The sequence below is a fragment of the Coturnix japonica genome, chromosome 5 (genome assembly GCF_001577835.2).
Source record: "Coturnix japonica isolate 7356 chromosome 5, Coturnix japonica 2.1, whole genome shotgun sequence".
In the NCBI taxonomy this organism is placed as follows: Eukaryota; Metazoa; Chordata; class Aves; order Galliformes; family Phasianidae; genus Coturnix; species Coturnix japonica.
The window spans coordinates 41,180,771-41,201,633 of NC_029520.1; the positions used below are offsets into that span (position 1 = coordinate 41,180,771).

The 20,863-nt window shown below is 39.0% G+C and overlaps 1 protein-coding gene across 1 annotated transcript; it reads right to left on the reverse strand.

Annotated features, from left to right (window-relative positions):
- Positions 1 to 1,103: 1,103 nt before the first annotated feature.
- DDX24 (DEAD-box helicase 24) lies at positions 1,104 to 14,742 on the reverse strand. Its single transcript, XM_015865398.2, has 9 exons — positions 14,600 to 14,742; positions 13,102 to 13,851; positions 9,952 to 10,329; positions 7,949 to 8,102; positions 7,057 to 7,572; positions 5,419 to 5,494; positions 4,671 to 4,859; positions 3,811 to 3,940; positions 1,104 to 3,087 (listed from the first exon to the last, which is right to left on the reverse strand). The coding sequence occupies exons 2-9, from the start codon at positions 13,832 to 13,834 to the stop codon at positions 2,852 to 2,854; spliced, it is 2,412 nt and encodes an 803-aa protein (XP_015720884.1). The 5' UTR covers positions 13,835 to 13,851; positions 14,600 to 14,742; the 3' UTR covers positions 1,104 to 2,851.
- Positions 14,743 to 20,863: the final 6,121 nt, after the last annotated feature.

The window sequence follows — 20,863 nt, forward strand, 5'->3', positions numbered from 1 at the left end:
TCCAAACACTCTTGTTGGCAGATGTCAAACCACAGGGATGCTTCCTTCTTCTGTGTATGAAGTTGACTGACCTTCCGTATTCACAACATAAAAGGGAATAAAAGCCTCAGAATCTACTAGGGTTTCAGTTTTCTGTTATGTAGTACTGGTGGCTCTGTATCAGCTTGGCCACCTTCAACACTACACTGCATTTGTGCCTTAATTAATCTACTTGGAGATTGCTCTTACAGCCTAAACAAACCTAATTAGTCTATCAATTAATGGGTATTTTAGTAGACATAAGCTGCCACAAAACACAACATTACTTGTTTGAGGCCTTAGCACAACTGTTATGTCAGTAGAGCATTACAGAGGTATTTCTCTACTACAGATTTTATTAAGTACTGAAATTAAATTCCTCATAGGCACTTGATGTAAAATTATTCAAGTCTAATTTGTAAAACATTGGCAAGTAATTAGAGCTGGAGAAAACTATTTCTCTGCCACCTTCTCCTCCTGCAGCAACCAATTCTACATTGGAGGAGAACAGTTAAGCAGCACTACTTTAATGTTTATGTAATGTATGTTTACATTTGTTAAGACATGATAGGGTTCTTCCTATAGGTAGAAGATTCAGGGTATTCTGGTAAGAGACTCATAAGGGAGAGAGGGCAATCAAAAGAGAGCTTGCTGGGTGTTAGACCAGTATCCTTTTTAATACAGATATTTTAGGGTCCAAGCATGGCTTGGGTTGCTGTAGGGGTGCAGCATCAGTAGATTAAGAACAGAGAACTCATGCTGAATGCTTCAGTAAAGTGTGGGAGAGAACCAACAGCAGAACATGGCATAGGCAAGCAGGAAGAAGGTGAGGAGGAGTGCAGAAGTGTCATGCTTCATCTTAGGAAGACTCAGCAAGACAGTGGGTTGAGGGCCAGACAGAGGGGTGGGAGTGTGATAACTAGGCTGTTAAGCACAAGTAAAGAAGAGCTGAAAAACTCCACAGCAATGATCTCTGAGAGGAAATTATATTCTCCCTACCTTCCAGGTCAATTCTTGTTGCTATCACATGGAATTATAAATTGCCCAAGCTGTCCTATCTCACACAGATTTTCATACAAGGAAGCTCTGGTGTCAGGATTCTGATTTAATTTTGTCTAACGAATTGTAAGCAAAAAATATATCACAAGGTACAGAAAAGGCCCACCTGGTCTTCAGGCCTTCATGGATGCAAAAGACAACCAAGTTTTCTTTCCATAGCATGAGAATGTGATTTTAATGGTACAAGGGTGGGACAGAGGAGAGACAAGGTGTGCTTGGCTTTGCTCAATTCCTTTTTCCAGCTTTCCATGCAAGGAACGTTCTCTTAACTGTGTAGTTTTTCAGATGTCACAATGATTCCAAAGCTGTTTCATCTTTTCATGTGGGTGAAAATAAAGAATCTCACAATTTCTTCCTTTCTCTCTCCACCAAAAACTCCCCCTTCCACCCCAAAGGACATCAGATGAACAGTGAAGCAAGAAAAGCTTCATATAGAATTGATAAGCTCTGGATGCTTATCATAAAAATTGTCACTGCTCTTCTTCCAGAATGCAAGGAAGCAAGTGAGAGAAAAGTCCTCTGAGAGATAGAGGAGCAGGGGAGTGTTCAATTATTTATAAAGGAGCAAAGACCTTGTTTTTCCAGAATCAGCAAGTGGTGGGAGGGGACACAATTCCATGCACAGATTTTGCTTTGATTAGTTGAGTCGAGTGGTGCGGGTGCGCTTCCTAGCAGGGCAGTGACAGAGGTTCCATACCTGAGACACAAACGCTTTTCTCAGTCTAGTGCTGGCAGGTGGAGATTCTCTGTGCTCCCACCAGTACAGATGTTTCTGTTGTGTCTTGTCTTTTGGGTGGTTTTATCCTGAATTCTCTCAGCTTGTCTGCTAAATGTGACAGGCATGAGCTAAGAAAGACTTAGAAATCTCAAGTAATTGAAAGAAAGATACAGCCTTTGAGTTTTATAGCAGGTACAATTTAACAAAAATTCAAAATACTTTTTTTTCTGACATAGCTTAAAAAATACTCTTAGAAATTATTTTCCTGATCAGGCAAAGTGATTTACAAGTACAGTTATCAGAATGCACTCTTCAAAAGTGATGTTTTACATCATTTCCATTAAAAGAAAGGTTATGATTCAAATATGCTTTCAAACACAGACTCAACTCCAGATACCAATTAATAAAATGTTTCATAGCAATAATCATTCCTGAGAAGTTTGCTTGGATTGTAAGTCTCCTAAGATCAGTTCTGGACCAGTGCCACCTTGACTTTTTTCCCCCCCATGTTCTGAAACACATTAACAAAGGACTAAAGTAATTAGTGTGTAACAGAATTGAGAAATTAGATCAGCAGAGAAAGAAAACTGGGAAATACTCCCATTACTGGAACTATAGGCTTGTCGGTAATGCTACCTATATTTGCTGCCTTTCTCAATGAACTGCAGTACAAGCCAAATCTGTGCTGTCAGCAGCCCAGACTGTTCTGACATCCTTTAAAAGAAAATTAAAATTCAAATCTTTTTGTTCACAGTGAGTTTTACCCAGTAACTTTTACATGTCTTATAAAGAGAAGCAATGAACAGAACTATTCCAAAGCTAATCAAGTTATAATAAAATAGAGAGTAAGGAAAAAAAGCCTAAGAAAATAAAATCAAAGACAAGATTCAGGAGTAACTCCATGTTAACAGTGCCTTTTAGATAAATGTTTTGCTGTGTGCCTGCACTACCAAGACAAAAGCACCGTCCCGATACTGTGTGTCTTCTAGCAAAATATCTTGTCAGCCTTGTTAGGGATAGTTCTTGATTATATTGCAACTAGTGAACTTGCTCAGTCTAATTTGGTTTTACTGATTTCTTCCTCTTGGCTTGTTTTTTTGATATGATACTCAGAGCAGTTTCTGTATTGCCAGCTGAAGTCTGAGGCAGGAGTAGTTTCCCCATCTGTGTTGGGTACTTCGTTTTCATTAGGACTTTAAACAGTGGCTGGGACAGCATGAATTTCAGTTGTTTTTTCATTCCTTTCAGCATCTTTTGCTTCTGGCTTTCTTCTTGCTCACTAGTTTTTTTCCCTTTGGGAAGAAAAACAGAGTGTTATAACACAAGAAGAACTTACACTGGCCTGTTTCATCAGCCTTTTGCAGTGGTAGGGGGGAAATTTTATGTATGGGAGGAATGACTGAGACTTAAATTTGTCTCCAACAAGCTATGCAGGAAATAGAGACTAAATAACTGGCAAGATTCTGGGTGGCAATTACAGAGTGCTTCACTCAAGAGCCACAAGTAACTTGGATTAGATGCACTGTTTTGCAACTCACCTCAAAGTACAGAATACTCAGAGTGTGTCAAAACAGAGTGCTAATTATGCAAGTACTCCTAGAAAGTTTAGATAGAGCTGTTGCACTGCCAGGCTCCTGACCTGCTGCCAGACTACAGGTGGAGGGAGCAATAAGTAGAAGTGAATATATAGCTTCTTTGACACAGAGGACTCAAACAGGACACACCACATTGTTAGACTGTTTTAAGACAGTTACTAGAAGTTAAACGGTTCTTTTCCTGAGCTGTGTAGACTTGGCTGTGACTTTCCACAATTGTCACATTTTCCCCACTGATTGCAGCACTACCTACTATACAGTCATTCTGAAAACACCAGCAATACTGCATACTAAGTAGTAACACTTTTGCTTCTCCCTTCTGTCCTGCAAAGTTTAACTGCTTCTGTGCCATAGTGGCACTCCTGCACACTAGTGCTACAGGTGTAATGGGTATAATCAGTTACAAGGTTTTCTACTTGCCCATAAAAAGGTCTTCATCAATATCAACTTCAAGAGCCTCTGCAGCCTGCTGGAGCCAAGAGTCATGTTGCTTTGCACGACCATTGAAAAATTCTGCCTTCTCGATCTGCCGTGCCAGATTCACCCGCTCCTGCAACGAAAGTGCATTTCAGATATTTTAATCAAGTTATTTTAATCACTCTAGCAGAATCAATGTTTCAGAGCGTGCATTACAATGCACCTGAGGTGTCAGTATTGCAGTTCCTTACTGCTGTTCTAGCAGATACCTTACATAATACAGATGTCATCACTTGCCAAAATGATACCAGATATCTGTGATTGAAGAAAATACCTTCTTCCGATGTCCATGGTGAAACTGGACATGGTAATTTTAATGATACCTTTTTCTGATAAGTTTCAGTGGCAGATGAGGCCTCATAGTGTAGGACAGGTTTTAGAAAAGCAGACAACTCAATACTTAAAAGAAGAGACTGACAAAGACCATTAAGGGTCATGCTTTAGTCTGTTCCCAATACAAAGACTTTAAATATCTGAATAGAGCCATCCTGACTTTTCAGCAAAAAAAAATATATACCCCTTCCCTGTACTGTTTTTGGGGATCTAGTAATAAGAAGCTCTATGTAACAAGTAAGAAAAAACATAAGTGATATTTACATCTGGACAATTTTCCTGGGCCAGTTATTGAGGAGAAACCACAAATATTGGTTTAAAAAAAAAAAAAGTGTGATTAACTTCATCTTCAAATCCAGGTCCTGAAGAGTAAATGTCATATGAAAGTTGTAAAGAATGTGATTGGCAACACAGTAATGTTGATAAGCAAGCAGTTACTTAGGATGCAAAGACTTCTTTTATTTCTTTACCTTGATTGCAGTCATATACTTTGTTTCAACTGGGAAAAGTGGCAGCTCTTCACTCTTTGCCAAGGTTTTATAAATTTTCCTAAAGTTGATCAAGTCATCAGGGCCAATCAACAACAGGGTAAGGCCTTCGTTGGCAGCTCGAGCTGTTCTACCACTTCTGTGTACATACAATTCAGAAGTACGAGGGACCTGCAAATATTCAGACAAATCAGTCATGAAGCTGGTCATGGGAGGCTAGCAGCAGTTTGTCATATTTTGATCAAGAGGTTGTCAGATAGCATCAGGTCTTACGATAAATTGCTTTTATATATCCCTGACACATTGCATGCAACACAGCTGAAGCATGAAAGATGTTGACTAGAGACAATTTCTGTTTCCTGGTCTAGTATTCTTCCTGGCATAACCCCTTATGAGCCTTCTAGCCCTCTGTCATTTCATTTGCAAATGAAATGTGTCATGTGACAGTTTTTGATCTTAAAGTTGAGCAAAAAGCAAGGAGAATCTTGTATGTTATGTCATTTCTTATATATAATCACACATTCATAAAGTACTACATATCACTGACAGTCGCTGTAGCAACAGTACAAAGTATTACAAGATAGTTCAATTAAAGATGATGAAGCCCCTGTACTCTTAAGACAGGACTAAGAATTGCAGCTTTACAGTTTTGGGGCTGCTATCAAAAACAGTCAGAAAAGCTTGCTTCAAAACCAAAATAGTAAAAGTAAAAACGTCAAAGGTATCTAACCTGGTAGTGGATGACATGCTGCACATTAGGAATATCAAGGCCACGAGCTGCAACATCTGTTGTCAGGAGGACACAGCTGAAGAAGTGATAACATTTAATGAACATAAAATTGAAGAGTAAACCATCTGCTAAGAAACATAAAATACATGACCCACAATTCTACCACAGCAGTTTAAGAAACAAATTTGTACTATCTCATCTGCTGGGACTACACTATTCATTTGCCAGTACAGAAAATGATATCCAATATTACCTCACAGGCAGTCTTGAAATAGCAAAAATAATGCAAATGTTACCTTCAGCGGGTTCGTTCTGTTTCCAATTATGGAATTCCCTACTTTGTTGGATCCCGTTTTCCTATGCTTTTATTCTCTCCCAATTCATAGCAGCTAGCACAAATCACTATTCAACAAATAAATCCAACCTCTTGGTAGGGGGGTAAAAGCTCTCCTTCAGTACATTTTTCAGTGCTCTGCCCAGGCTGAGTTTAAAGTATAATTAGTCTAATATGACCGTACCATTAATGATATGGTTGGTACCTTGGCAGGACAGAAAAACTAGTGTTCCACTAGTTAAAGAAATCACATTATTATTAAGATTTAATTAACACGTTTGGGGGCTGAAGTACCAAGCTGCACTCAAATCTCTAAGTAAATAAAAGGTAGAAATTTAAGGTGGCTAATTCTGATCTGATAATTAGTATTTTCCCTCACCCTTAGGAACGAAGGGCTTCTCTCAAAGCCATTCTTTTACATAGTCTGTTGCACAGACTGAAGTCTGCCTAGGGTATGGAACAACCTGTTTAAGAACAATAAGTACATCTCCTAGCAGCTGAAAAGTTAGCTGTAGACAGCAGGAATTTGTTAAGATTTTATAACATCTGACTGCATACCCTATGGCTACAAGGATCAAAGCAGAAATAAATAGAAAATTCTGTGGCATACATTCTGCAGGCAGCTGTTATAGATAGTTTCACAGATTTCCCCTTGCCATGAAAATCAGCATACTCTGAAAATGCCTGGTCTGCCTCTGCCAAGGCTACTGATATTACATTCTGCAAAGGGATACTGCAGATCAGTCATGACAATACAATCTCTATTTCTCATGCCCACGTCTGCTACTAAGGTACAAATTCCAACATAATCAGACAGCTGGTTTACTGAAGCACTGAGACCATCAACCTGACTCACAAAAGCTAATCCAAAGCCAGAAGGAACCAAAGATTCTTAAAATGCCAAGACAGGAAAACCAGGGTAAATCTGACTGCCTTCTTTCATCACATTGCTCTAGGTTACCTTGACCCTCAACAAACTAATTTGCCTAAGCAAATCTGAAGCCTAAGCTGACAAGAAGTGATTTATTTTTTGATGCTTAGTGAGATGAACCAACTTACAACAGAAGGTGCTGCAGAGCCAAGGCTGAGGGCAGGAGGAGGTATGCAGCATAGTTACAAAACCACATGACTGACAATGGGACAAGTAACAGATCCTTCAGCAATAATGATCTGACAGGTTGAAGAGTAATTTAGATTTCAAGGTGACTCCCCAAAACCACCCCTCTTCTAACAGAGCTGTTCTTGCCTATTCCCCCTTGCCCTTTACATGATTTCTTTTCTAGTAGGACATAAAAGCAACTTACCTCTCTCGCTCAGCAAACCGTTCTAAGTTTTTTAGCCTTTGCTTCTGGTGCATGTTGGCATGCAAAGGAAGAGGATCACAATTTAAGATTGTGAGGAGAGAACAGAGGCGTTTTATACAGTCTATGCTGTTTGCAAAGACCATAGTTCTTCCTGGATACTGGAGAAGAAAGTAATATAGGTAATAGTCCTTCTCATTTGTGTCACAATGGATTCTGGTCTCCATCAGAGTCTCAACAGTAGCTTCTTTCCTTGTTAAGTCTACCACTTTGGGTTTGCCCTTTATTCCTACTTTTTCCATCAACATTTCTAGTTTGGTCTTCTTGTCCATCTTTTTAGCATTCTTCTTCTGTAAAATTCTTATGGGAGTCTGATGGACTAATGTCAGAGTGGCAGAAAAAACGAAAGTCTGTCGTTTAGGATTATATTGTGAATCATTTAAGACTTCTAACAACTGAGAAAGCTCCAAGAAATGACCTCTTTCAACCATTCTGTCTGCCTCATCAATCACAAGGCACCTGTCAAATAGAACACAGAGTATAAATAGAGTTGCGTAGATAAATACATATCTGATATACTTCAAAAGAACCTTTGCTGCCAAACACATAGGGAAAATTCTGCAAGTAAAACCCAAAGGAAAACTAGATGTGCTAGCACAGCTTCAGTAGCTTTCATATTTCCTTTAGAAACCTGTTATATCAAAAAGAATAAGTGAGTCAGTAACAAAAAACTTTAACATTTCCCTCTCTTAACATAAGCACTGTGCGCTGCACTAAATTACTCTGGCAAAGAAATAAGTTATCTTACAAAGCTTAAATCGCTTCATCAGTTAATCACACTATGCAAGTGACACCCAGTTCAGCATTTAGCAGTTAGTATTAAAGGCAACTTTACCTGAGCTGACGAAGATTTGAGAGATGTGGGTGTCTTTCTTTAATTAGCTCCCACAGACGGCCTGGGGTTGCTATCACAATTTCTGGCTTGCGATTCAGTACACGTTCTTGCTTCTGCGCTGCCATGCCTCCAACTAGAATAGCAGTTTTAATACCTAGGAGATAAAGATAATAGTCTTTGTCTGATTTATCAGTATGTTTGCATATATCCAACTCACAAAAATCTGTATCACAATTAGCATTAAGCATCTTAGCCAAGAAACTGGTCAAGTTCTGTACACCACCGAAAACTTGATGGCAATGCTGTCAACTTAACTAAGTAATTCTCATTATAGCAAGATGCCCCAAAATACCAAAACCAAAGCCAGCATTCCTTCTTCCATTGCATACAGTAATGGGAGGATAGTTGGACTACATGATCTTGTAGGTCCTTTCCAACCTTGCGATTCCATGATTCTATAAGCACGTTACTATTAAGAATAACCAGCAGGTTCCTCTAAGAAATGGACTGAAGAATATCCATTTTGCTAATAACTGCTCATTTGTTATGGACTAGTCTTAGCATAAATATCAGTCCCCAGTTAATGATTCTCTGGACTGGTAGCACAGAAACCTCAAGTTAGGTTTAAGCAATTTTCAGGTACAGAATGAGTTCAGCTCTGGGAAGCGCATACCACACACATAGCTTATTTCCCTTTGATTCTTCAAAGGATACACTGGCCCATGTGGTGAACTCAGTGCTACTGTGCAAGGTTCTTCCAGTATCTGTGCTACCTCACATCTCTTTTCTCTACTTCTTTTTCTGTAATTCTATGCTTTTAGGTGAGGATTTGTTCCGAGTTTATTATAGACAAAGCAGGCACACATCAAAACTGTTTTCTTGCAGGCTATAGCAAATATATAATCACTTGGGCAGTAGATTTGTATATACAAACAGCACCACTTTATCAGAATTGTACTGACATAAATTGATTGTTTCAGGCTACGAGTTAAAATTAGCCTTGCAATCAGCTGCAGACTGATGAGCACAGCAGGTTGCATAGACACCAAAGGAAGATGTGCTTAAACAGTTCACTGCACTACATACCCTCTTCAATAAACAGTTGCTGCTGTTGGAGAACAAGGGAGTTAATTCCCAATTCTCACTATCTTTAGTACTTCCACATCTTCACTCATTCACTTAACAGATATGCTAACCTTTGATTTGGAAGAGAAAGCAGGATGAATTTGATTTCATCAGACATGTTACCCAGCAATGTGCCTAACTACTGTTGGAGGTAAATCAAATAATCTACCATCTACCTTAAAATTTATGGCTTTATTGTTGTTATTATATACATAAACACATATACAGCTGTGGCTGGGCATCTACTACTGATTCTGTTTCTAAAGCACAAGTCAGTAACTATTTGTACCAAAAAAAAAAAAAAAAATTAATGCAGAATGTCCCACACTGTTTACTTCCACATGCACCTGCATTGGATGCAGCTGTATCTTAATGCACCTCTCAAATACCAGAAACTAGGAACTTTAACCCTTCAAACACCATCCCAACTTTACAATGTGGAAGAAAGTATGTACAGTGGAAATGCTAAGACATGGCTTCAATCAGTGATAGAGCACCTGGTAGGAAGGCAGGGCCAACCCAGGGCAGTTCAGGTGCATGCAGTAGAGCTGAGTAACCTGAAGGGGTGGAGCCAGGATCCATCCCTTCCCAGACCTCATTTAAGGGTTGGTAGTGGAGGTAAGGGTATCTTGCTGAAGATCCCTATATACTGAAGGTCTTCCAAAGGTAAGCAGATTTTTGCCTTTGATTCTGTGTCTGTGGCTGTTTTATTGGTGCTTGCTTTCATTTACTGCAGTTTAGGATTGGGCTACCTCACTATTATTGCTGTACTTTCTTTCACATTATAGCATTACAGTATGTTGCATATTCTGACTCGACACCAGTACCAAGACCCAAACTTGGTGTTATCTGGAGTGAAGCCCATGAGGTCTACATACCTGTAAACTTTGCAACTGCATCAATGTGGTGCTTCACTTGCACAGCTAATTCTCTTGTAGGAGTAAGGACCAGTCCTAGAAGAGGTCTCTTTTTATGGAGTCCAACAGCATGTTCTTTGTTGCTAGAATCATATTCAGTGTTTTCCTCCACCTTCACAGATTCTGTTGCAAAAGATGCATCATCTTCATCTCCACTGTCTTCAACCTGCTGATGTTTTCCTTTTTCTGCTTCATCATCATTTTCCCATCTCTTTTCATCGTGATGCTGATAAGGCTTTTTAGAAACAGTGTCATTTATGCTCACTGAGCTATTTGATTTTTGCCATTCCAGTACAGAGTGAATCATAGGAATTGCAAATGCAAGCGTTTTGCCACTTCCTAAGAAACAAACAAACAGAGTAAAGCAGACTGACAGAACATGAAGGTTACTTGAAAAGATGAAACAAGCAACAACCAATCACACTCTGTTTTTTAAAACATACAGTTGTAACGGGCACAAACTCCTGATCTCTAGAAAACCTGAAACTTGCAAGAGTTGCAATTCCTGTTCTCTTGATACATCTCTTTCAGGTCCGCAATAACGTATTTCTGAAGGAACAGGTATTTTTCCTATCTCTAGCAGGCCAGGCAGATTCATTTATTATGAACGTAGTTTTAAAAAGCTGCATTTTCAGTCAAGGTTTGTTTTTTTTTTAAAGAACTGTGTGCCTGTAAGGAAAATACAATGCCCTAATTGACAGTTCAGATCTATGCCCTCCAAGTAAAGAAATAAAAAATGAGGCCAAGGACAAACGGGAAAGTATCTGATGGATTTGCTTCCATCTTTAATTTGCAGTAGTGTGTGTCACTTTCTGAGACTGTATTTTGACATACTCCAGCCTATAACTTCTTGATCTATCAGCAGCTCACATTTTTATAGTCAAAACACACAAATTTGATTTAAAATAGATAAGCCAGTCTAGAGAGAAGGTTGTCAGCAAAAAGAAAGGTGATCCCTACTATAATTTCCAGGGTTCGATGCACCAAACTGTGAGTCACATCCCTGATATGTATTCCCTCCTGAACTATCTACCACTAACAGAGATGTTAGGAGAATCTTGATAATACAGTAACCTCAGTTAAGCTTCTCATAAATGTCAGTTTATTAGTCATAAAAGAAGCATGCAGAGCACAAGACACTATTACACTATTCCTGGCAGTGTGCTGCTGCTGGAGAGCAGTCCTCTGGAAATGTCAATTCCTTGGGCAGTATTAGTCCATATTACAAACCCACAGTTGCCTGCCAAAGACAGCAGCACAATATTTTGTCTACTGAGAGAAAAGCACTTGTCAGTACCACTACCCTGATATTAGTGATCCTGAATCAAATGCAAAGCAGTCAATGTGGTGCTAATGTCAGCTCTGCACCTAAATAGATTATGGCAGCGATAATCAGAACCATTCTGCAAATTCTAGATTCACTCACAAATTAAATAATCACCACACAGAACACGCTATCTTCACGATACGCAGATCACATCTGCAAAGCCAGAACAGTCTACCTTGGTGTCTTCAGATCTGAGAGCATAAACTAACGGACATCCTTTTTCATGATTGTAGATTCTGAGATTTTACAGATAAAATTTGGTTTCTTAACTCAAAATCTTCAGTAGTTCTTAACTATAAATAGATGGTAATGAACAGAACTAGTTAGCTTCACTGCAAAAAGTAAGAAACCTTGATGTTTTCTGTGTCTGGTCCCCATAGGGATTCACTGCCATATCAGCGTCTTGCTACGGTCTCCTATGGTGCTAACAAAAAGTGAAGAATAGTTGTTTCATCCATCAGTGTCCTTCCTCAGGCCCAATGCTGAGGGAAGCTGCAGGATGTGAGAAAGGAGTGTTTCAGTTTCTCCCACCTGCAACTCTTTGACAATTGCTCACATCTCTCAAGTTTCTGCAGGAATGCTGATGACCCATTGGGCTCTTAGGAGGGAACCAGACTTTCTCTCATAAAAGAGAAAAATAAATGAGCAAACTAGCTCAGGGTTATGCAATATTAGGACAGTGAGAGCACAGCTAACCATTAACTGTGATTTCTATTCTGCAGCTAGGTATGAGAGGGATTTGTTTTCGTGCACTACCTAAATGGCACCTTTTTGCAGCACAAAAGCACCATTTAATTTTTCAGTTTCATTTTCAAAGACACTCCCTGTGGATCTTTCCAATCTTATTAAAATCTAATAAGACCAGCATGGCTTCTAATTAAAATAAAAATGCAAATGACTGCATATCACATTAAATTAGTAACTATGCCTCTATGCTTATGAGCAGAAAATGGCTTCACAAGACAAGCAGAGAGATGAGGGAACTAGAGTAGATGAGAAGAAAGTGAAAGAAACCTTTAAACCAACACACCTTGTGTTTGTGCTTCCCATTTTTACTTATGGGGAAAACCAGGTTGCAATGTAAAAGTAGACAAAATTAAGGTGTGAGCAGCTCAGACTTCACAGTACTGTTAGGTAAAACAGAAACTATAACAAATGGCAAACAAAGCTAACAGTGCTCAAAGAAAAAAAGTACCAGGTGGTCCCAACCTGGACATGAGATTGTACCTCTACAGTTGGTAGAGCAATGTAATACTTCAAACAGGGCACCTGGTGAGCTTATTTTGCTACAGTAATGTTATGGTATCACAGGCCATATTCACAATGCATAATACTCTGCACAGGGTCTTTCCTATTTGCTGCTTCAAACCAGTACTAAATCATACCCAGAGAAGCCTGGTTCTTTGCTTTGCCTTGACACAGAGACATCATTAAAACTGGGCTGTTAAAATATGGCCCTGACTTCATTCTGCCCTTTGTTGTGTGTCACTTTGCAGTTCTTAAAATAAGAGCTAATATGAGAAATAGCAAAAAAGAGACTTCTGTCAAAAGCATAAAAACTCATCAGGATTTCAAAGCTTTGCACGGTCTACCAAGTATAGTATTAAAACCTTGTAACCGATGAGCACAGAATAATTCCATCCTTACAATGAACCACTACTAATTCATTGGACAAGAAAAATCTAGAAGCCTTTAACTTGCATATAGAAATCGTTAACAAGCTGCATTTGAAGAGGGGAAATAGAAACCTCACTGCACGTACTACCAGGTTAACAGATTCATACCTGTTTCTGCAGCACCAAGAACATCCATGTTATCCCGGATGGCAGAAGGCAAAGTTAATGCCTGAATAGGAGTTGGAGCACTAAAACCCAGGGAACTCAAGGCCTTCAGCACTGGCTGAGGCACAAACAGGTCTCTCCATGCAGACACATCAGCTTGGTGATCAGTTGAGGTAGACAAAACTTCTGTTGTCCAATTTTTTACCTTTTTTGAAGTAGTTACTGGTGGAAAAGCATCCTGAACTTGAGAAGTCTTATTTTTAACTGCCTTCTCTTTCTTCTTTTTTTTCTTTGCAGCATTTTTTGTGCTTGACGTGCTCTCAATTATATGTGCACTGACCTTATGATTTGCCCCTTTGACTATTTCTTTGCATCTTTTTTCCTCACCAACTTGCACGTCAACTTCTGTTGCATTGGTATCATCGCTTTTATCTGCTCTGGTTCTTAAATCTTTGCACTTCTTTTTCTTTTTGGGAGGGGTGACAGCTTCTTCTTCCTCCTCGCTTTCTTCTTCTGAAAGATCCTCAGACTTTCTCTTCTGCTTGTTTCCTTTCCCCACTTTGTCTGAACTTACAAGCTTGTACTCCGTAAGCTCCTCCAGGCACACGACATCTTTAAACTGCTCATCAGCAAGTAGATTGGGGTCAATTTCCACAGCTTTCCATTTTCCCACTACTTCGATACCCTTTTGCCTCAGTTTAGCAGAAGATGTAAATCTTCGTTTTCTGAACTTCATTTTTACCTACGAAAACACTGTGAGAGAATAAAAACAAAACAGGGCATCAGATCAAAAGAATGAGGATTACATTGAGAATGCTAAAAAGAAGTGAATTCCAAAAGCATAATTATTTTCCTTTCTTAAAAAACACTTATGACTGTGAAAAGCCTTGAACATACCTTAAAAAACAAACAAACAAACAAAACCCTAAAACATGCTCTTGTTTCAGCACCATTAGTACTTAACACCTCCCTTTTCATCCTCTACTAGATATGGCCCCATCTGTTTGACTCCTTCACTTTAGATATTTATAAACAGTGAGGTCCCCTCTTAATCTTCTCTTGTCCAGGCTGAACAGCCCCAGGTCTCTCAGCTCCAAGCTTCTCATCACAGAATCACGGAATCACTCAGGTTGGAAAAGACCTTAAGATCATTGAGTCCAACCACAACCTAATCACACTACCTTAACTAACAACCCTCGGCTAAATCATGTTCTTGAGCATCGTCTTTGTGGCCTTCTGCTGGTCTGTCTCTAAGAGATCCCTGTTTACTTTTGAGCTGGGGAGTCCAGAACTGGGCACGGTGCTCCAGATGCGGCCTCACCAGGACAGAGCAGAGGGGAAGGATAAAATCACAGAATCCTTAGAGTCAGAACAGCCCTTTAAAGGTCATCTTGTCCAACTCCCCTGCAATGGAAACAGGGACACCCACAGCTAGATCAGGTTGGTCAGAGCCTCATCCGGCCTGGCCTTGAACGAGGTGCCCCCCAGGCCCAGAGCTCACCACAATCACGGGGTCAGGGCACGACCAAAGCTCGCTCTCGGTTGCCGTTAACGTCGCTCCACGCCGCGTGTGCACACCGTGGGCGCCGCCATTACAGCGTGACGTCACTGCGCAGCGCCCGCAGTGAGCCCCAGGGGATGGAGGGAGGAGGAGCGTAGTGCGCATGCGGAATTGGGTCCTGCGTGAGCTTGCTACGCTGTTTGCGTAGTGTGCCTAGCGCAGGGTACGCAACGCTTCTATCCTTTATGAGTACCCTGGGAGCTATGGTGCTGTTTGCATACATTACATTATTGCAGGTATTAGATGGTGCAGGCCTGACAAAGAAAGAATGGGAAAAATTGCCATTTAAGGCCTAGGACAAAAATAACACTAAGTCATTTGAAGGGCAGTTTCAGTTCCAGGTAATTCTCATTAACGCAGATCTGTTAATGCATCACACGTGGAGTTGCTTCCAATTCATATACTCCTAAGAGCAATTGAAGTTTGATGCTGCGTCCTCATGTTGTGTAAGAAGTGAGTTTGAACCAATGGGAATCCTCAAGTTCAGGAAGCAAGATTTGATACAGTTAAACCTGCAAACCTTATTTGTGTGTGGTGAACTGGGGATGCTGATGGCATCAACTTGTTGTGTAAGAGGCATTAAGGTTCTGAATTGTTTTGGAAAGGCATAACCGGGGAAACTGAATGCTTGCTTAGTTTTACAGTAACATTAATCTTCCTTAGTATAACCTCAGAGTGACACAGCTTTGGTACTTAGTGATAAGGCTTTTTCTACAAGATGCTCACATTTGTGTCCTGCAGGAAAGTTAGCTGTTACACAGGTGGTAAATACAGTTCTGTTACCTACAGTGCAGAGTGAGATGTTGGTTAAAATGACAATGAGAAGCAAAGCTTCTGAAGATCTGCTTTTCATCCTAAGGCTTCATTAGATCAACAGTTACATAAATACCAGGAAATTGTAATTTGGAGATAATAGCTAGTATTAGTAATAGTTATGAACCATGCCCCTTATATGTTTTTAAGACTCATATTTGTGCAAGCATATTTGATCATTTTATCAGTAATATCTAAATGATGTAATCCAACTATGTCTGAGGGTTCAAGGGAGGCTTGATGTGTTTATTACTTAACTGACAACAGATCATCCTGTCTATCCCAACTGTAAGCTTACAGTTTTGTAGATGAGTAGCCCAGAGATCATGGATTGTTCTCATTGGATATTACATGTTTTGTGAATAATGTTTTGATGCTTTGTAAAATATACAAGACTTCTCCTAGAGTAGGTCAAGCCGGAGATGTTTTCCTCCAGTACATTTAATTCTGGGATCAGTGATCAGTAGCCAAATTCAGGGCTAGGTACAGCTGAATCTGCATCTGAGCAAGTGATGTAGGTTTTCAGTGAGTAACCAAATCTGCAATGACTTAGTGTATTTTTTATTTTTCTCTTTCTCTTGCAGGAAGATCAGTAGTTAAGCAGGTACTGGGATCAGTGTATGCTTAACTACTGACCTTATTAGCCACTACAGCTAATAGAAGAATGTCACCGTATCATGATTTATATGGGTACTGCCTTATGGCACATTTTGCGTGACAGACATGTAGCCTCCGGTCTGTGGGGTAATTGAGTTCTCTTGTGACTTGCAGGCTGTAGAATTGGCTCTTCTGTCTTTGCTGGAATGTCAGATGAGGCTGTTGCCAGGGTCTTGGGGTGGGAACATAAAATCTTGGTTTCCTTGCACTCAAGGCCTTTGCTTCTGTATATAAAAGTTCTAAAATATCATTCTAGAGCTGACAAGATCCATTAAGACAATAAAAATAATAGCTCAGAGAGAGAGACTGCGAACTGGGGGAGAATTTTATGTTGGATTTTTCTTTCTGTATTCTACAGTATTCTGAAACCTTTTTCCTATGTCTCTCCAACATATTTATTTGAAAGCAAATAGTCCTTTGCCAGCATCGCTGTTTTTTATTGGTGTTTTCTTTTTATTTTCCTCTCTCTCTCTGTGCTTTTAACTTTGCAGATGATTTGCTTATTTACCTGAAGTATTTTTGGTATAGAAAGAACACTTTGCCAAAGACATAGTGCTTTTTCTTCAACTGATGAACTCAGAAAAACAGGACAAGATAATCTCCAGGCATGAGTTTTAGGAGCACTGGCACATTTAACAGTACTTACAATAGCAAACACTTTTTCAAGTACAGATATCAAGGTGAAGATTTTTCTGAGTGACTAAAGAATAGCAGGGGAGCCTTTGTTTAAGATGAGATAAACATTTGCAGTTGTTGCAAGTACAGTTAAATGCAATAAGTACTTGAGAATGTATTTTGGAGGAAAGAGTAATAAAGGAAGTAATGAAGATAAGGAATGAAATAACATTCTGTATTGCTTAACAAAGTGGAAATGTGAAATTTGGCTGTTTTACTTCACATCTTATTTTTGAGGGAGGAAAGAAAGGAGGTAGGATAAATTGTTGTCTGGACAGAAAAATATAGTTCATCTAATATATTGGGACACGGTCAAAATATTTTTATATGAAAAATGGTTAATGAGAATTGGTAGATGAGAATTTTGAGATGGAAAGAATAAGCTGGAGAGGGAATGAAATGCACTTGAAGGAGCACACTGGCGTGTAGATTGATAGATTGATCTATTAGATGTAGGGAGCTTACTTGAGGAGTTCCTTAAGTCTTGGGGACTAATCTTATTTCATTAATAACTTTGATACAATATTAAATTTGCTGATGTCACAAGGCTACTAATACAGAAGGGAATTAAGTTATCTGCTAGATTGAAAGGACTTGGAGGACCAGAATAATGGGATGGTTTTATTCCTGTGAAGTGCAGCACCATTCAGCTAAGGCTCATACTCAGAATTTAGACTATTAAGGCAAGAGTTAATTAGTTTTAGATGATTGTGGACAAAAATGACTTTGTGTATTAACTGATTACAAGACAACTATGACTACCAATGTGGTATGTTTGCTAAACTAATTCCTGTGCATCCCTTCAGAAAAGGTATGATATCTCTGAGATTTCACTGTGTACCACTAGATATTGTTCTGGTCACTGTTATTCTGGAAAGGTGAAGTAAAACTGCAGCAGATGGAGAGAGGGCTGTCAGGGTGACAAGGTGAATGGAGAGCCTACGCTAGTGGTGATATCTGAGCGCTCACTTTAACCTAGGATTTGTGTAGGTATGAATACAGTCTTTAATTTCCAGGAAAGAATGAATGAATTAAAGTACAGGACAACACTGGCACAAAAGAAATTTAGTAAACTGGCCAACAGTAATTTTAGGTAGGAGATCTGAAGTTTCTATGGCAACTAGTGAGTAAAGATTACTCAAAGACAAAAAGTTGTTAGTTTTAATATAAGATTTGACATATTTGTGGCAGATCTTTTTCATGGTTGTCATAGCAAGGAGCTAGACTCACTGGCTTTCTTTGTTAGGAGTATAACGATGCCCATCTGGCTCTGAGGTATGGCAACTGATGTTGCTTCACCGTGTCCACAAAAGCAAACTCCTTCCCCTCCTGAATTGGGGCGCATGTATCCTTCCTGCCTATGGGGAAGTGTTGGGGCTAGCTACACTAAGCTCCAGACCTTGTACCATGCCCAGTATCACTGGATCCATATTACAATGTATTCCAGAGGTGTACTCATATTCACTGAGATGTTTTTCAGTTCCCTGCTCACTGAAAAGGGTTGAGAAAATTCCTGATAGAAGGTTGTATAGAAGAACTCCCTACTGAGGAGCTGATGTCGTTGGGATTTTTAACGTTATTATTCCTACTTCTAAAATGTAAATAAATTCTGCTTTATGTGTATGAATAATTAGTAAAGCTGGGGAAACAAAGCAACAACAACTACAAAAACCCTATTCTTTTTTTAAAATACAAATAAACTTCAACATTATTTTATTGGAGGGCACTACGTTATTGGAGAGAGTAGGAGAGGCCACTTTACAGGTGATGACAATACAATGAGTACTTTTCAGTGTTTTCCCTAATACCCCTTTTAATTACATTGCTGTTACAATGAGTTGACCAAAGTAGCAAATGAACAATCAGAGTTTTTCTGCAAATGGCAATAGGAAAATGAAGCAACAGTTTCTTAGCAACGAAGTGGAAAATATGCTAAATAATATATATATATTTATATATTTCCTGCTGAGGCTTTGTATGCTATGCTCCAAGCGTTGTTCTAAAGCAGACACAGAGATTAGATGGGAACCTGCTTTGGCAGGGGGGTTGGACTCAATGATCTCTGGAGGTCCCTTCCAACCCCTACAATTCTGTGATTCTGTGAATGTTGTTACACGTTTGCCTAGACTTGGAGGTTATCTGATAAACAGCTATTTGTGCGGACATTCTTACCTGGAGTAAGAATGGAATAAGAAACCTCTCTTTGCAAGGCCAAGGCAGTAGATTAAATGTTAAAGCTTCAAAGAGTTTGGTGAAAATAAACCAATAAAATATCCCAAAACATTCCAGTCACAGGTTGCTTATTTGGGAATGGTGAGCTACAGCTGATGCAGCTCTGGATATCACTTGTTGCTGGTGAACAGATTGAATCCAACTTCTGCATGCTCAGTTTACGTGCTGAGTTGAACTGTGCATAGTCTACGTAGTGTACTGTATGAATGGGCATTAATATTTTCTGGAATGTTAAATTAACAGGAAAAAAAAGGGGGGGGGTGGGAGGGCAGAAGTGACAATGAGACATTTAATTTAATTTTGACCTTTAAGGAAATTCTTCATTTCAAAAGTATTCAGCTAAAAGCATAATGTGAATTAGAAATATATAAAGAAAAAAGCCCAAAACATTAAGCCAAAAAAACCCTGGAGTGCTTACACTGTCTGAAAGCATTTACTGGAATGTCCTTTTGCACCCTCCAAACCAGCTATTTTATATTCCAGCTGACACAGGCATTGCAATACATGTTGAGACTTTGTGAACTTTTGATTTCTCTGTGAATAATTCAGTTTACAGGTTAATTCTTAGGAAGGCGTAGCAAGTAAATCAAAGGATCATAGCCTTTTCAAAGCCATTTCTAGACAGCGGGCACCTGATGCTGGGCAGCAAAGAGCTGTGTACCTGTGCAGTACAGCAAATCCCCTCACACAGAGTCCATGGGCTGAGTGTGCTGGTAGAAAAGTCGTCCTCTCCATCTTCTATTTTTTCATTTGTGATTCATACTGCATTCATAGATTATTTCTTTAGAACTTGTGAATAACATTATTTTGCTCCTTCCACTAGGTATGCATGTCATTTTTCCTGGGTGCTCTGCAGTTTTCTCCATCAATGAAGGATTATTCAAAATCAGCCCTGTTTTGACTTTCGCAAGATTACACAGCTCCTGTGCTAAAATGGGGGTTCCAATTCACTCTGGATTTCACAGAAGCATTATGAAATAGCTCTTCATGCCATTGTAATAGCTGTGACAAGGTTGAGAATGAAGCTGGAAGTAGAGCTTTATTTGCAAGAAGAGAGTACTGGAAAAGTGAAGTGCTGAAAGCAGCAACAGTGTAAGGGAAATCATGTGACTTTCATCACAGACAAGAATGACAGACCAATTGGGAAGGGTATGTCTGCAGATTAACTGCTGGGGGGATCCACTTATATATATGTGTGGTTTTGGAACAAAATGTGCAAGCATTTTTGCTTTCTGTCTGTCAGATGAGTGCATCAAAAGGGAATAAGTTTGAATTCAGGTGAGTTAATACCTCCTGTGATGCTCCTTCTGGACTGGTATTTAATGAACAAAAAAACTTCTTTTAGTTTGCTTCTGCTTTTTGCATTTTCAAGTTGTTATAAAATTCTACCACAGAAATATTTCATGTATCTACTGACCTTAAAATTTACCTGAGTTGTGCCTGCACAGCATGGCCTGGGCTGAATCATAAGTACTGACTTTTAAAGGCATTAAGGGAGTTAGTTGTATGCATCTTGATATATATATATATATATATAATATAAAAATTATTATATATGTATAATAATTATATATATATATTATTTTATATATAATTATATATAATTATATATATATATATATATATATATATATATATATGAGGTGTGTGTGTATGTATATATATATATATATATAAACAACAGCCTGTTATTTTGTGGCTTGTAAAATTAATACAGAATATAATATGAAAAAACATCCTAGTTGCAAATGTTAACAAATTTCATTCTTTAAGACTGACTTTTCCAGTATCTGACTGGAAGACTGCAATAAGTTTCTAATCTGAACA

Coding starts and splice junctions, on each gene's coding strand:
- DDX24 (XM_015865398.2), bottom strand. CDS start 13,834: ATGAAGTTCAGAAAACGAAGATTTACATCTTCTGCTAAACTGAGGCAA. Junction 8,103..9,951: donor TGCAGTTGCAAAGTTTACAG/GTATGTAGACCT, acceptor TTTATCTCCTAG/GTATTAAAACTGCTATTCTA. Junction 7,573..7,948: donor TCAAATCTTCGTCAGCTCAG/GTAAAGTTGCCT, acceptor TCTATTTGACAG/GTGCCTTGTGATTGATGAGG.